The following is a 15466-nucleotide window of genomic DNA, read 5'->3' on the forward strand; positions in this document are numbered from 1 at the left end:
GAAAAACTTAAAAAAAATCAATAAGATTAAATTATTTCCTAAAGAATTGAAAAGTTTATTTGCTTCGTCACTTTAATTTTGGGCCCCTTTAATTATGTTGCCCGGTGCGGTGCCCATCCGAACAATCCTCAGAGTCAGACCTTATTATATTACAGGTTGAATTATTGTAAGTTTTGTTAAATTTTAACATTTTTAACTGAATATTAGTTTCTCTTTCTCTGATCCTTATTATAAAAGAAATTGACAACCCTATTTATAATGTATTTTTAAATTCTCATTAAGCATTTAATTTTTTTCATTAGTTTATAACAAGTTAATAATTATTAATAAAAATATAATTGATACATTAATAATATTATTTTTTCTTCTAAAATTCAGTAAAATTAATTGAATTAATTAATTTTATTAGTCTATATGATTGATATCCAAAATGTCTTGTATATAAGTAACAAAAAAAATAAAGTCTAAACCCACATTACAAAGCACCATTAAAAAATCTATGGTTGATATAAAAGTGAATTAAGCACTATGGTGTCCATGGAGATAATGGCACAACTAAAGACTAAAGAGCCGCACAAAACAACTTATAGAAATAATCCACGATGACATACACACTTCGCATGGCAAACAAAACAAACGAGTCTACAAAGCAAGCACAACGAGAAAACGCTATTCACATAACAATTCCTTCACGAAAATGCACTCATCTATCGTCATTCATTAACCTCTTTTTATCTCTTTATATTCCCAACTTTAATTTCCCTCACAGAAAAAAAAATTAAACAGTGTGTAAGGGAAGAAAAAAACATGTCTGAAACATCGGATTCCAAAGCCACAGTGGTGGAAGATTGTCGTAGCGTTCTTCATGTTTATAGCGACGGCTCCATAATACGCTCTTCACGCCCAAGCTTCAATGTACCTGTAATCGACGACGCCTCTGTTTTGTGGAAAGATGTCGTTTTTGCCCCTGCCCATGATCTTCAGCTTCGGCTCTATAAGCCAGCCGACTCAACCGGCTCCAAGCTTCCTGTTTTCTTCTACTTTCACGGTGGCGGCTTTTGCATCGGCTCGCGCACTTGGCCTAACTGTCAAAACTATTGTTTTCAGCTTACTTCTCGGCTTCGAGCCGTAGTCATTGCCCCAGATTATCGGCTTGCCCCCGAGAACCGGCTCCCCAGTGCAATTGAGGATAGCTTATTGGCTGTTAAGTGGCTTCAAACTCAAGCCTTGAGCAATGAGCCGGACCCATGGTTGAGCTATGTGGCTGATTTTAGCCGGGTCTTCATTTCGGGTGACTCGGCCGGAGGAAACATAGCTCACCACTTGGCGGCTCGGCTTGGGTTTGGGTCGCCTGAGTTGACTCCGGTTCGGGTCAAAGGTTATGTTCTATTGGCTCCTTTCTTTGGTGGAACTATCCGAACTAAGTTAGAAGCTGAAGGCCCAAAAGATGCTTTTCTCAATTTAGAACTTATTGATAGGTTAGTAAATTGGAATTTTACACCATATTTCTGTGTGTATGTGGATTATTATTTTTGCATTATTTTTTCACTAATTTCCAATGATTCAAGTATTATTAATAAGGTAAGTAAATTAGTCAACGAACATAAAAATATAGTGTCAAAATTTTGGTATGCATAGAACAATTTTGTTTTGTTGCTAATTAGTGAAAGGTGCATGTGTTGTTAATGATTGAATAGGTTTTGGAGGCTTTCTGTACCTGTTGGGGAAACTACTGATCACCCTGTTGTGAATCCGTTTGGCCCTTATAGCGAGAGCCTTGAAGCAATTAATTTCGACCCAATTTTAGTAGTTGCTGGGGGAAGTGATTTGCTTAAAGACAGGGCAGAGGATTATGCAAGGAGGCTTAAGGAGTGGGGTAAAGATATAGAGTATGTAGAATTTGAAGGACAACAACATGGTTTCTTCACTATTGATCCCAACTCGGAACCATCAAACAAGTTGATGCTGATCATCAAACAATTCATAGAGAAGCATTTCGGGAAAGTTTGAAGGGCTTCAACACAACTAGTCTACTACAACATGTATGTTTACTGTAGTAGCTTTTACTCTTGCATTTGTAACTCCAACAATGTTTTAGGTACGAGTGATGAAAAGGGACAAAATAACATTTCTAAGCCTCAAGTATGCATTGCACAAAAGATGTGTTAAATTACAATTGTAATAAAACTTTGCCCTTCAAAGCTAATAATATATCCTGCAATTTCTCTGAGCCAGCTACAAAGCTAGCATTCTAAACTTCAAGTAGGCAGTACCCAAAATCAGATTAGCAAACACAATTCATCAAAGAGGACTTGATAGAGCAACACACTTCCTATCGGTATCCCTTCTATCACATTCTCTATTATAAATTAAAGTTTAGTGGGAAAATTCTAAGAAAATGATTGTTTCATGGATTTTTTTTTATTTCTAGGAATTTTATTTTCAAAAATATAACATGAGAATATCATTCTTGGGTATTTTAAAAAAATATATTTGGTTATATTTTAATATTCCTGGAAATATCTTTTAAAATTCAAAAATAATTTAAATAAAAAATACATAAAAAAGATATTAATGATATTTTAGGAAATAATTTCCCTTATTTGGTTGTATTTTCAGAAATTATATGACTAGGAAGGTTATTCCTAAGTATATTTAAAAACGTATTTGATTACATTTTAATATTCCCATGATTATTTTTTAAAATTTAAAATAATTTAAATAAAAAAGTAAAAAAAAATGAAAGTTACATTTGTATTAGAAAATAATTTTTCATATTTTGGAAATATCACATTCTCATCCCTGAATAAAAATATGAAAAAGATAGTAAAAAAGTTATAACATCTCCATAAATCAATAACAATTGAAAAAAATTAAAAATTTTATAACAAACATGAAGATGTTATGAGTGCAGATCCACTATGGTAGAGTCCGCTAGCTGTAGTAGAATTATGGAGCAATAACTCAATTACTTTCTGCTCAATATAAGTCTTAAACCCTAGATTTGACCACAGATCAATTCATTATAATACCTATAATTATTCCACGTCAAGGCTCAACTCCAACTAATTCTTCAAATTGAAAGCGTGCAAAGTTTATTCTTAAAAAAGTATCATAAATTATAGTTGCATATAACGCAAGATGATGATTTTCACTTCCTCCGTCTTTGATGTTCTTACTAGCAGTATCTTACGTTGTTCTAACTTGAAAAATAAGATAATTTAACATATCATATAATAGTATTCATTCATTATTTAGAAAAAGAAAATAGTATGTAAGCAAAAGTGTAATGATAGAAGTATTGCAACTGAGCTTCGCTTGAATTGACATTAACTGCGACGATCTTCTTTTTTTTTTTGGACTTGCTTTCATCAAAGTTTTTTTGTATTATTTTGCTAGCTGTCTTTTTCCCCCCTATTATTAGCAGTGTTAATAAATTCATGTGGAAAATATATATAAATGACAAAAGAATACCAAATTAATAATATCTTTAGCGTTATATGCAACTACAATATGATATTTTTTTTAAAAGACACCTTGCACGCTTTCAATTTGCAGAACTGGTTGGACCTTGATGGAATAATTATAGATGTTAGTAGAAAGAATTGATCTGGTATGATCTAAATATATAATTTAACACTTATATTGATCAGTAGTGGAGCTACTGTTTCAAATATTGCACAACTCTACTACAGAGATTTGTACTCGAAATATTACATTCTGGCGCTTATATTCTCAAAAATAAACTTTTAATTCGTAAAGCATCCTCACGAGAATATCTCATTTTCGTCCCTTTTAATGAGAATAAAAGTGTGAAAAAGTATAATAAAAATGGAAGTTATTACATTCCTGGAATGAACAATATCCATGAATAATTTTTTACAACTTGTAACAAATATAGACATGTAATATTCCTATGTTACATGCCTGATAATAAACTTTTAATCCGTGAAACAAACGCATTTCACCTATATTTAGACTTATAAAGTGATAGAGTTTTGATTTTAATCCCTCTAGAAAGTTTTCTTTATTTTCATCTTTTGAAATTTGAAATTACTATTTTATATATATATATATATATTTTAAATTTTCATCCCTCAAAAATCTGAAATCGTTATTTTTGGTCCATGATTTTCTTAAGGTAGACAAATAACATTCATTTTAGAATTTTTAGAGGTGTTACATACTGACATGATACCGCTAATAGTAGTAGGTGTGGATAGTCATACGATCTTCCATTAAAAATGCAAGTTGTTAACGAGTGTATCTTGACAATAAGACTAAAAATAATGATTTCATATATTTTTAGGATGAAAAAAAAACCTTTAATAATGATTAAAAATTACAAAATTATGAATTAAATTTCAAATAATAATATAGCGTATAAGAGGTTACATCAAGAGAAAGGGTATGAGTTTTAAGTTTATTCCTTTTGAAAAACGAATAAAACAATTAACTCATAATTTACAAACATCTTATGATTGAAAATTATTAAATTATTTTCCTAATTTTACCAAAAACTGTTGTGACACACACTGTTTAATGTGATGAAAATTTTATAACTATCAGACGAGAATATAGACTCTTCATTTCTACACCAATTGAGAGTTTAATTCATGATAGACTCACTCACATAATAAATTCAAGGATGTATTATCAAGGCCAGTCATAACAATTTATGAGTTTATTACAAAACAATAGATAAAGGCCCTATGTGTACTTGTATAATAAATATATATTTCATAAAAAAAAATTGACACACAATTTCATTAAAAATAATATATTTTATTACATATAAAATATTTTTGTATTCATAAATACATACAAATATAAAATATTAGATGCTAATAAATATTTATTTTTTTAGAAATTAAAATTTTCTTATCTTTAATGCTTGAAAAAGTTAAAATCAAAGAATAAAAAAAGTTTTTAAAAATTCGAGAAGATAAGATTATCGCTAAAAGGAAATAATTTTTTTTCCTACTCACACACCATAGTTGTCTGAATCTTTTATCTTTTTTGACCTTCTTTACTCTTTAGTCATGAGCTTTGGACAGTCACGCCACAAAACAATCTTGAGGTTCAGGCCCGGTATATTATGCAAGAATTAATCAAACTCAAGTCCAAGCTCACAAAATTAACATGTATGTGTGTTGTCATCTAAAGTAAATAAAAAAAAATCTGAATATTGAATATAAATCAACATAAAAAAAAAGTTGATTAATGATAGCTTTAATATTCAAGAAAGAATGTTATTTTTTGTTTAACCATAACTACTTGAGATTTTTTATTTGACATCTAACAAATTATTTTTCACTGAGTTGATTCATTTTGAAAGATAAAGTGATACTTTTAATTATAATTATCTTCTATATTATAATTAAAATTTATAGTCACTGAGTTGATTCATTATAATTAAAAGACTCATTGCGGAACCACTTATGCTAATATCCTTGGGTAATACTGCTGACTTTCAAAATCAAAGGAATACTACTACCATTATACTGTGACCATCGAGAAAATGGCACAACTTTAGAGGCACAGAAAACAACGTATAGAAGTCATCCACAATGACATGCACACTTCATGCCTATCTTGCATACCAACACGTACGTCTGCAAACCAACCATAGTAAGTCAGTAACAATTCCTTCACGACAATGCCTCTATCTAACGTCATTCATAAACCTCTTTCTCTCTCTTTATCAACTTTCCCTCACACAAAACAGTAATGCAAGGGAAAAGAAAAAGATGTCTAAAACATCGGATTCCGAGGTCAACCTAGTGGAAGATTGTGGGCAAACCGTCAAAAGGGATCTTTTTTTCAAATTTATTAAATGGGTAAAATTTGAATTAATACCAAAAATAGATAACTCATAGAATAATTTATGACTAAGTCATAAATTTTATCATGACTTTTTTTATTGAACTCATAAAAAAATATGGGATTTCAATTTTTTTTTTTAAATATGACTTTAAAGTCATAAGAATTTTTTTCTTTTGCATTTTTTTATTCTTACCACTGTCATAAATTTTTTTTACATGACTTTAAAGTCGTAATGAATTTTATTTTATTAAAATCATAAATTATTTTATGATTTCATTTTTTAAATATTTTTTTTAAAAATTATAAATAATATTTATTTTAATTATTTAATGAATTAATGTATATTTTCTTTTTTAAGTTTTATTTAATATTTTGTATTTTTTATATTGTTTTTATTTAATGTTTTCTATATTTTTTTATATTGCTTTATTTAATATATTTTCTATATTTTTTATTAATGTTAAGGATTATCTTCTATATTTAATATATTTTTGATATTGAATGACTATATATTATTAGAAAAATTATATTTACAAGTATTTGCAAATACTTATACTATATGAAAATAATAAATCTAAAAGAATTTAAAATTTCTCTGTAAACAAATATTTGAAATTTTAGTTTGTTTATAATGAAAATATAAATTAATATATAAAATATGCACCCATTGAAAAATTTTAATTTGTGATGTTTAGAAAAATAAATTTAATTGATTAAATAAATAAGAGAAAGACAATTTTTTAAAAAGAGTTTCAAATTAAAAGAAAGATAAAAAATATTTTTTATGAAAATCATATAAAAACTTAATGTTCCATATATTGTTGTTTAAAAATATTAATAAAAGTGAATAAAATTAAGGATAATATGCAACAAAAATTTTGGACCTACATTAAGGATGATTAGATGATTTAAATTTTTAGTAAATAAGCAAACTAATCAGTTTAGTTAAACAAAATTACTGCCTAATTTGTAATTGAATTGTAATTACTTTCTATTTCCTTATAATCATGATATGTAATTTTATTATAATTATTCTGAGTACCGATATGATATGGATGAATGATGTTTTTTTAATGAAGATAAACTGTGTTTAATCATATATATTAGTTAAAATTTAATTATTTACTTGTGAAAAAAATATGTATAAAAAACTTCGTACCCTATTGCCCAGAGGCTCTCTTCGCTATACCCTTGCATATGCAAAGAGACTGTTTCCGGATTCGGACCCATGACCAACAAGTCACCAAGGCACAACTTTACCGCTGCATCAGGGCTCGCCTTCGAAAAAAATATGTATATTTAAAATTTTATTTTTTGATAATGAAAATATAAACTAATATATAAAATATGTAGTCATTCAAAAAATTTAATTATCCAAGTTTATAAATTAATTTTAATTGATGAATAAATTAATTATGATTGTAACATGTGTCTCTAAACGTCATGTTACTATAAAACTGAGTATTAGTTAAAATAATTTCGAAAAACGATGGATAAATAATTTTATAAAAATATTAATATATTATTTTGCATTCTAATTCATAATAGTGATAAATATGTTAATTGATAAGGTATGTAAGTCAATTATCACTGAACTAGTGCATCAACTAGCATTTTAGTTAGTTGTCTTCGGTGAGTTCCACGTACGCAGCCATGTTACTTAATTGAAGAAAGAGTTTTGAGGTTTACAATAATTCTATTTAACTTAAACAGAATTGTTTACAGAAAAAAAATACACGTAATTTCTAAAAACAATAATGTCAAAATTTGGTGTCTATAGAACAAATTTGTTTTGTTGCTAACTAGTGAAAAGTTTATGTTTTTTTCCTTATTGAACAGGTATTGCAGGCTTTGTTTACCCGTTGGGGAAACTACTGATAACCCTCTTGTGAATCCGTTTGGGCCAAATAGCAAGAGCCTTGAAGCAACTAAACTTGACCCAATTTTAGTGGTGGCTGCAGGAAGTTTGTTTAAGGACATGACAGAGAATTGTGCAAGGAGGCTTAAGGAGTGGGGTAAAGATGTAGAGTATGTAGAATTTGAAGGACAGCAACATGGTTTCTTCACTAATGATCCCAACTCGGAACTATCAAACAAGTTGATGCTGGTTGTCAAATAATTCATAGAGAAACATCTGGGGGGAATTAAAGTTTGAAGGACTTCAAAGTTCAAACACTACTGGTCTGCTACAACATGCATGTTTACTGTAGTAGGTTTTAGGTATGAATGATGAGATGACAATGGCCAAAAAATAACATTCTAAGCATCTATGCCATTACCCAAAAACTGTGTTCAACTGAAATTGTAATAAAGCTTTTTCCTTCGAAACTAATATATGCTGTAATTTCTCTGAGCCTACTTCAAAACTAACATTCTTAAAGCATTGGTGTTGTGAGAGAACCATCTCTCCTTCCACCCTCTTGTGCTCTTGGTCTCTTCCTATGTGTAAGACACTAATACAACACATAAAAGTAACAAATATTGTCTTTAAGTTTACAAATGGAGAAATCTTCGTTCTTCAATTGTATTACATGTTGGATATTTTGTGAGTATTTCAAAACTTTATTTTGAAAACTTCTCTTCAAAGAAGAAAAACTCTGTTTTGGGAAAGAATGTCTCAGTTTGGTTCCATTTATTCATCTACTTTTATTTTGAAAATGTTACATGATGTTGATGCATTCTTCTTTGTTATTTTTGCTGCAAAATGCATCGAGGATAATGATTAATTTTGTTTTGAACTCCAATAAGCAATATGTACTCTAGTGATTTTAGTTTAGCTTGAACTATTAAAATAACACCATAAACATCAATTTTAGTTATAGTAGTCTTTTGAGCTTTAACTTGGATGAAGCAGTGGTTTGCTCCATTTATATGGCAGTAGAAATTCTATCAAATAATTGGAAATGAGAATATCAAGTTCTATGACTTCAAATTTAACTCACGTTCATTTGTATTCTTTGGTAATTGATATAAATATAAACTAAATCTGTGATGAACTTATTGTTCTATTATTCTTTTCTATCCTTTCGGCTATTAGTTATAAATTAAATATATTCCTCACTGCATTTATCTTTCATTATTTTAGGAATATTATGTTCTTGTCTCCCATCCTTACATGCTATGTTCCTATATATGATGAATATAAGGTTATGTTTCACATTTTTACGTGAAAAATTAATTTAGAAAGTTAACTGAAAGTTGTAGGTTAGTCGGTATAAACTGAAAAATTTGTAAAAATTCTTAAGAAAGTTTCCTAGACTATCAATGATAGGAAACAACAGGATCTTGAAATCTATGGTTCTCACAAACAATCAATAAACAACAATAGATAATGATGTGTACCTTTCTCCATAGGAAGACTTGTGCCTTTCTCCATAAGAACTTCTCTCCGGTGCACTTTGATTTCCTTGAAAGATGAGAGAAATAAGATTTCACTTCCTTAGGCCTTTCTTTTCTGTCTCTCTCGGTTCGTGATGGCTATGGGTGAGAAAAAACACTTTCTGGTCAGGAAGGGGACCTTATTTCACGTTAGTGGGTATTAACCCCCTTTTATAACCATTACTCCCATCAAGTAGTAGTTAGCTCTAGAAACTTCTCCTATTAAGCCCGATTACAATTTATCCCTTAATCGTTAATTATTTACTTATTAGTTCCTACATAAGTCACATGCCTCTCACATGAGACATTAATTCTTACATTCTCCCACTTGGCTCATGTGACATTAATAAACATTATGGACTAAATAAATAAATAGATTAACTAACATAATGCGCATTAAAAATGACTAAATTATTCTGTACATTGGGTTCATCATAATTTCATGATTAAGAATAGGAACCAATTCGAGTCATGGCGGTTGTACATCATCTAATCGATATAGTCCCTTCCATGTACTACAAATTAGTCTTCTCCTTAATATGACCATTAGTTAGGAGTACATAATTGGTCCAACATAATGTCTTCATTCAAGACAAAACCTGTTAACATTACTCTAATACAAACATGCATGCAAACATAGAAAACAGGTAATCAGAAACATATCATAATTGAGCTTAGAGTGTCACTAAAAAGCATAAGATAAATTATACTTAATGATCATCAATAACAATAATGTCCATACTTTCAACATGTTCTATAATGTCTTGGGCGATAATCCCTTATTCAAAGGGTCAACTATCATAAGGTTTGTGCTAATTTATTTTATTGACACTCTTTGTTTCTGAACTTCTTCCTTCACGACAAAGTACCTCAATTTCATATGCTTAGCACCCTTAGAGTACTTGTCGTTCTTACAAAAAATATTGCTGCGAAGTTATCACAATACATTTTCAGCGGCCTAGCAATACGGTCGACAATTCCAAGCCCTGAAATAAAGTTCCGCAACCAATTAGCCTGAATTGTAGCCTCAAAACATACTGCAAATTCAGCTCTCAGATGCAACAACAACTGATGCATACAAAATTACTTTCATTTATTTTCGTTCCATATCATTTCTAGGACATTGTGTGAGACTAACTCTGTCTCATTTCTAAATTAGAATAGGCGATGTTAAACACCTTTCCATCTTGAATCTCTCTAGCACTTTATCGATATATATATTTTCTGATATAAGCCTAACAATCCTTGTGATCTATTATGGAATATTTCTATCCTTATCACATAACTTACCTCACCCATATCTTTCACTTCAAAGTTTCTAGAGAGAAATTTCTTAGTCTCATGAAGAAGACCAAGATCGTTTGCTGCAAGCAAGATATCATCAATATACAGAATTAGAAAATAACCTTACTCCCACTGACCTTCAGATACATACACTGATAAACAGTATTTTCCTTAAATCTAAAGGAAATAATGGTATCATTAAACCTCAAATACCATTGACGGGAAGCTTGCTTTAAGATTGTATATTGATTTCTTTAGTATGCACACCATATGTTCATTTCCTTCAACTGAGAACCCCATTGGTTGGTCCATACAAACATTCTCTTCTAAATCTCCATTCAGAAAGGCGGTTTTCACATCTATTTGATGTAGCTCCAAGTCATAATGGGCTACTAATGCCATGATAATCCTGAAAGAATCATTTTGAGACCAGTAAAATGTCTCTTTATAATCAATGTCATCTTTCTGAGTAAATTCCTTAGCAACAAGTCTAGCCTTGTAACGTTCAAGGTTGCCATGAGAGTCACGTTTAGTCTTGAAGACCCACTTACAACCAACTCTCTTACAACCCTTTGGTAATTCTACAAGGTCCTAACACCATTATGTTCCATGGAATTTATCTCTTCTTTCATGGCATTTAACCACTTCTCAGAATTATCACAACTTATAGCTTGTGAAAACGAAACTGGATCATTATCATTAATGCTTAAGTTTGTTTCTGTTTCATGTAAGTATACCACATGGTCATTCGAAATAGTTGGTCTTCTTTCTCTTTGAGACCTCCTTAATGCTACTTCTTGTGGTTCTTCCATAATAGGTTCATTATTGTGTTGCTCCTCTTCATTAATTTTGTAACAACAATTAAAAAGAGCAATCACCTTACTGCTAGAGGCCCAAGCTAAAATGACTTGCACTCTCACTTCTTTAATTTCCACTTCTCGTGGAACTGTACTCCTACTGATTTCACTGTTTTCAATGAACCTTGCATTTCCAGTTTCGAAAATTCTCATACTATGATTAGGACAATAAAACATATACCCCTTTGACTTTTCTGGATAACCAATGAAATATACACTGATTGTTCTTGCATCCAATTTTCTTTCTTGTGGATTATAAATCCTTATTTCTGCCTGGCAACCCTAAACATGCAGGTGCCTTATACTAGGTATCCTATTTGTCCACAGTTCAAAAAATGTCTTTGGAACTGCCTTACTAGGAACCCTATTCTACAAATACATGGCAATTTTCAAGGCATACATCCACAAAGATACGGGTAAAGTCTAATTGATTAACATACTCCTAACCATATCCATTAAAGTTCTATTACGCCTTTCTGATACACCATTTTGTTGTGGTGTACTGGGAATTATGTATTGCACACAAATGCACGTTTCTGAACAAGCTTAGCAAATGGACCTGGGTGTTGCCCAGTTTCATCATATCTTCCGTAATACTTATCACCTCTATCATATCTAATAATTTTCACATTTCTTTCTAATTGTCTTTTTACTTCATTCTTGTAAATTTCTAAGACATTCATTGCTTGAGAAATCTCAGGCAGTAAGTAGACATAACCATAATGTGAATAATTATCAATAATGGTGATAAAATATCATTCCTTTCCGAAAGAACTAACATCAAAAGGTCCACAAATATAGTATGCACAATTTCAAGAAGCTGAGTGCTTCTTGTAGCTCTTTTCTTTGTATGTTTTGCTTGTTTTTCCCTTAATACAACCCACACAAATATTTAGATCCATAAAATCTAGATAAGGAAGAATTTCATTCTTTATTAATCTTTCCATCCTTTCTCTAGAAATGTGACCTAAACGTTTATGCCACAAGAAAGCAGATCGTTCATTCACTAAACTACGTTAGTGCCAACATTATGATTCAGAGTTGAAACAGTTTCAACATACAAACTGTCTATTTCCAATTTATATAAATCATCACAAGAATACCAGTACCAATGAGATGATTATACTTAAATAAATTGAAACATCCATTACCAAAATTAAAAGAGTATGCAGTAACATCAAGTTTAGATAATGAAACTAAATTCCTAGATAAACTAGGTACATAAGGAGTTTCCAATAAATCTAAATGATGTCCAGTGTCGAGTTTTAAACAATAAGTCTCAACTGTTTCCACTAGAGCTTTCACTCTATTCCCCATGAAAAATGAACTTCTCATTTGGGCTTATGGTTTGAATTGTAAGGAATCTCTGCATAATGTTAGAAACATGAGTCATACATCCATAATTAATCCATCATGTATCATGGGAAACTACAGTTAAGTTTGATTCAAAACATACATGAGCATTAAGCTCACTTTTCTTTTCGAACCAAGACTTACACTTTAGACAATCCTTTTGAAAATGTCTTAATTTCACAAAATTGACAATTATTGCCCTCTGGTACCTTTCTTCTGGATTTGCAAAGAGTTGTCATTGTTCTTTAATGACCATTTGTCTTTATCATGCTTCTTCATATATTTCTTTTCAAGCTCCATGATTCCCTTGGTGGCTAACATAATGGACTAAGTGACTTCCTTGATTCTTAAGTCTCGTTTCTTTCTGAACTAACATATTGTGCAATTCATGCACATTCCATTTATCTTTCATGGTATTATAGTTCATTTAGAACAGGCCAAACTCAGACGGTAATGAGCTTAGAATAAACTGAACAAGAAAGTTCTCATTCACAGCCATTATATTCCCAAGGTCTTAAGTCTTGTTGCAATGTTTGTCATCTCAATGACATGTTCATACATAGTACGTGAACCATCAAACTTCATGGTGGTCAATGTACTCATTAATATCCCAACAACAGACTTATCAGCTGTTTGAGAATACTCTCCCACTAATCCCATAAACTTTTTAGCACTTTCGATTTTAGGGAGAGTTGTCTTAATATTGTCTGCAACAGTCATTCTCATCAACATTAGGCTGAGTCTGTTAGATCTTTCCCAAGTTTTATAATGAACTTTCTCTTCATTGCTACTAACATCAATAATAGTAACAAACTTCTCTTCCAACATAGCAAGATCATGATCCAAAACACTAAGGTGAAATTGGACTTGTTCATTTCTGTCAGAGAAGTTAAGCCCATTAAAATTGGTACAGATGATGCATAAGAATCCAATGAATTCAAAACATGTATTACATAATAAAATTCACATAATTGTTTTGAGACATAAAATGCATGTCATACATATGATTCATTCAGATAACAAACAATGTATATTGATGTTCTCCTTTGGGTGATACACCAACATACAACATACAAACATAATGATGCTAATAAAATTTTAACATTATTTGGCAATTAAATATGCACCAATTAGTAGTATCTATTTCCTTTGGGCATATAAATAAAACTAATGATACACACAAATCGTCTATAATTATATTCATTAATTATAAGAACAACTAACCAACCTTTGGGCGATCCATAAATGCCTTATAACAATGAATTTTAATTACCCATAAATCAATAACCATATAATTTAGCACCCATTATTCTATGAGTAATCAAAATAATCATTAATTTTAGAATTAAATAACCTTACAAATTTGGCCACTTTGGTGACTAACAAATTCAAGATACATTTAATTCCAACCAAGTATAATTGAAATAATCATTAATTTGGAATTAAATAACCTTACAAATTTGACCACTTTGGTGACTAACAAATTCAACATACATTTAATTCCAATCAAATATGTATGGCCTGCACATACTTATTGCTATTAACAATTCATAGCCATTCTATTAATTTCATTCCAGGCCATAAAATAATATTTGCATTTATTTGTGTTTTTGCATTCAAACACGTTCAAGCAAATATATAGCATATACATATATTTATTGCTACCAATAATTGCAAAACATTCACATTAATTTAATTATAGAACATAAACTTTCAATCCTTTAATCACGTTCAACAATAATTTTTCGGTAAAAAAAAAAGTTCAAGTGGGATTGGAAATAGCAAACATAAGGTTGCAAATAGCAATTTCCAAAATTTCATATTCTTCCTACAACAAACGTACCTGCACAGCTTTTCAAAATTAAAATTGAATCTTTACGTTTTGGCACGCTTCCTTTCTTTCACCATTAGAAGTAAAAACTTTCTCCAAATTTAATATATACATGTCGTGCAACTTTCTCTCCCATAATCATAAGTTTTCAAATAATCTTTCTCCAAAAATTGGTATTCAACAATAATAAAAATATTGCCAATAAAACAATACATGCAGCGGAAAATAAAATTCCTAAATTTCATAATTAGGATTTATGCATAATTGAGAAAAATTGAATTATCCCTAAATTTCATAATTAGGGTTCATACATAATTGAAAGAAATTAAATTATCCCTAAATTTCATAATTAGGGTTCATGTATAATTGAGAGAAATTAAATCATTCTTGGAGAATCATAAATTTCATAACACATGCTTTGATACCACATGTAAAAATTCTTAAGGGGTTTCCTAGACTATCAATGATAGGAAACAACAGGATCTTGAAACTTATGGTTCTCACAAACAATCAATAAACAACAATAGATAATGATGTGTACCTTTCTCCATAGGAAGACTTGTGCCTTTCTCCATAGGAAGACTTGTGCCTTTCTCCATAGGAACTTCTCTCCGGTGCACTTTGATTTCCTTGAAAGATGAGAGAAATAAGATTTCACTTCCTTAGGCCTTTCTTTTCTGTCTCTCTCCGTTCGTGATGACTATGGGTGAGAGAAAACACTTTCTGGTCAGGAAGGGGACCTTATTTTACGTTAGTGGGTATTAACCCCCTTTTATAACTACTACTCCCATCAAGTAGCAGTTAGCTCTAGAAACTTCTCCTATTAAGCCCAATTACAATTTAGCCCTTAATCGTTAATTATTTACTTATTAGTCCCTACATAAGTCACATGCCTCTCACATGAGACATTAATTCTTACAAAATTAACTTATTAAAT

At 30.3% G+C, this 15466-nt stretch overlaps 1 protein-coding gene across 1 annotated transcript; it reads left to right on the top strand.

The window, feature by feature from the left end:
- The first annotated feature begins 644 nt into the window (after nt 1–644).
- Nucleotides 645–2234, top strand: LOC114379305 (probable carboxylesterase 15). The gene is made up of 2 exons (XM_028337945.1): nt 645–1478; nt 1698–2234. Exons 1-2 carry the CDS (start codon nt 808–810, stop codon nt 2008–2010), a joined length of 984 nt encoding a protein of 327 aa, XP_028193746.1. The 5' UTR covers nt 645–807; the 3' UTR covers nt 2011–2234.
- Nucleotides 2235–15466: the final 13232 nt, after the last annotated feature.

This window comes from Glycine soja, chromosome 12 (assembly GCF_004193775.1).
Source record: "Glycine soja cultivar W05 chromosome 12, ASM419377v2, whole genome shotgun sequence".
Classification (NCBI taxonomy): Eukaryota; Viridiplantae; Streptophyta; class Magnoliopsida; order Fabales; family Fabaceae; genus Glycine; species Glycine soja.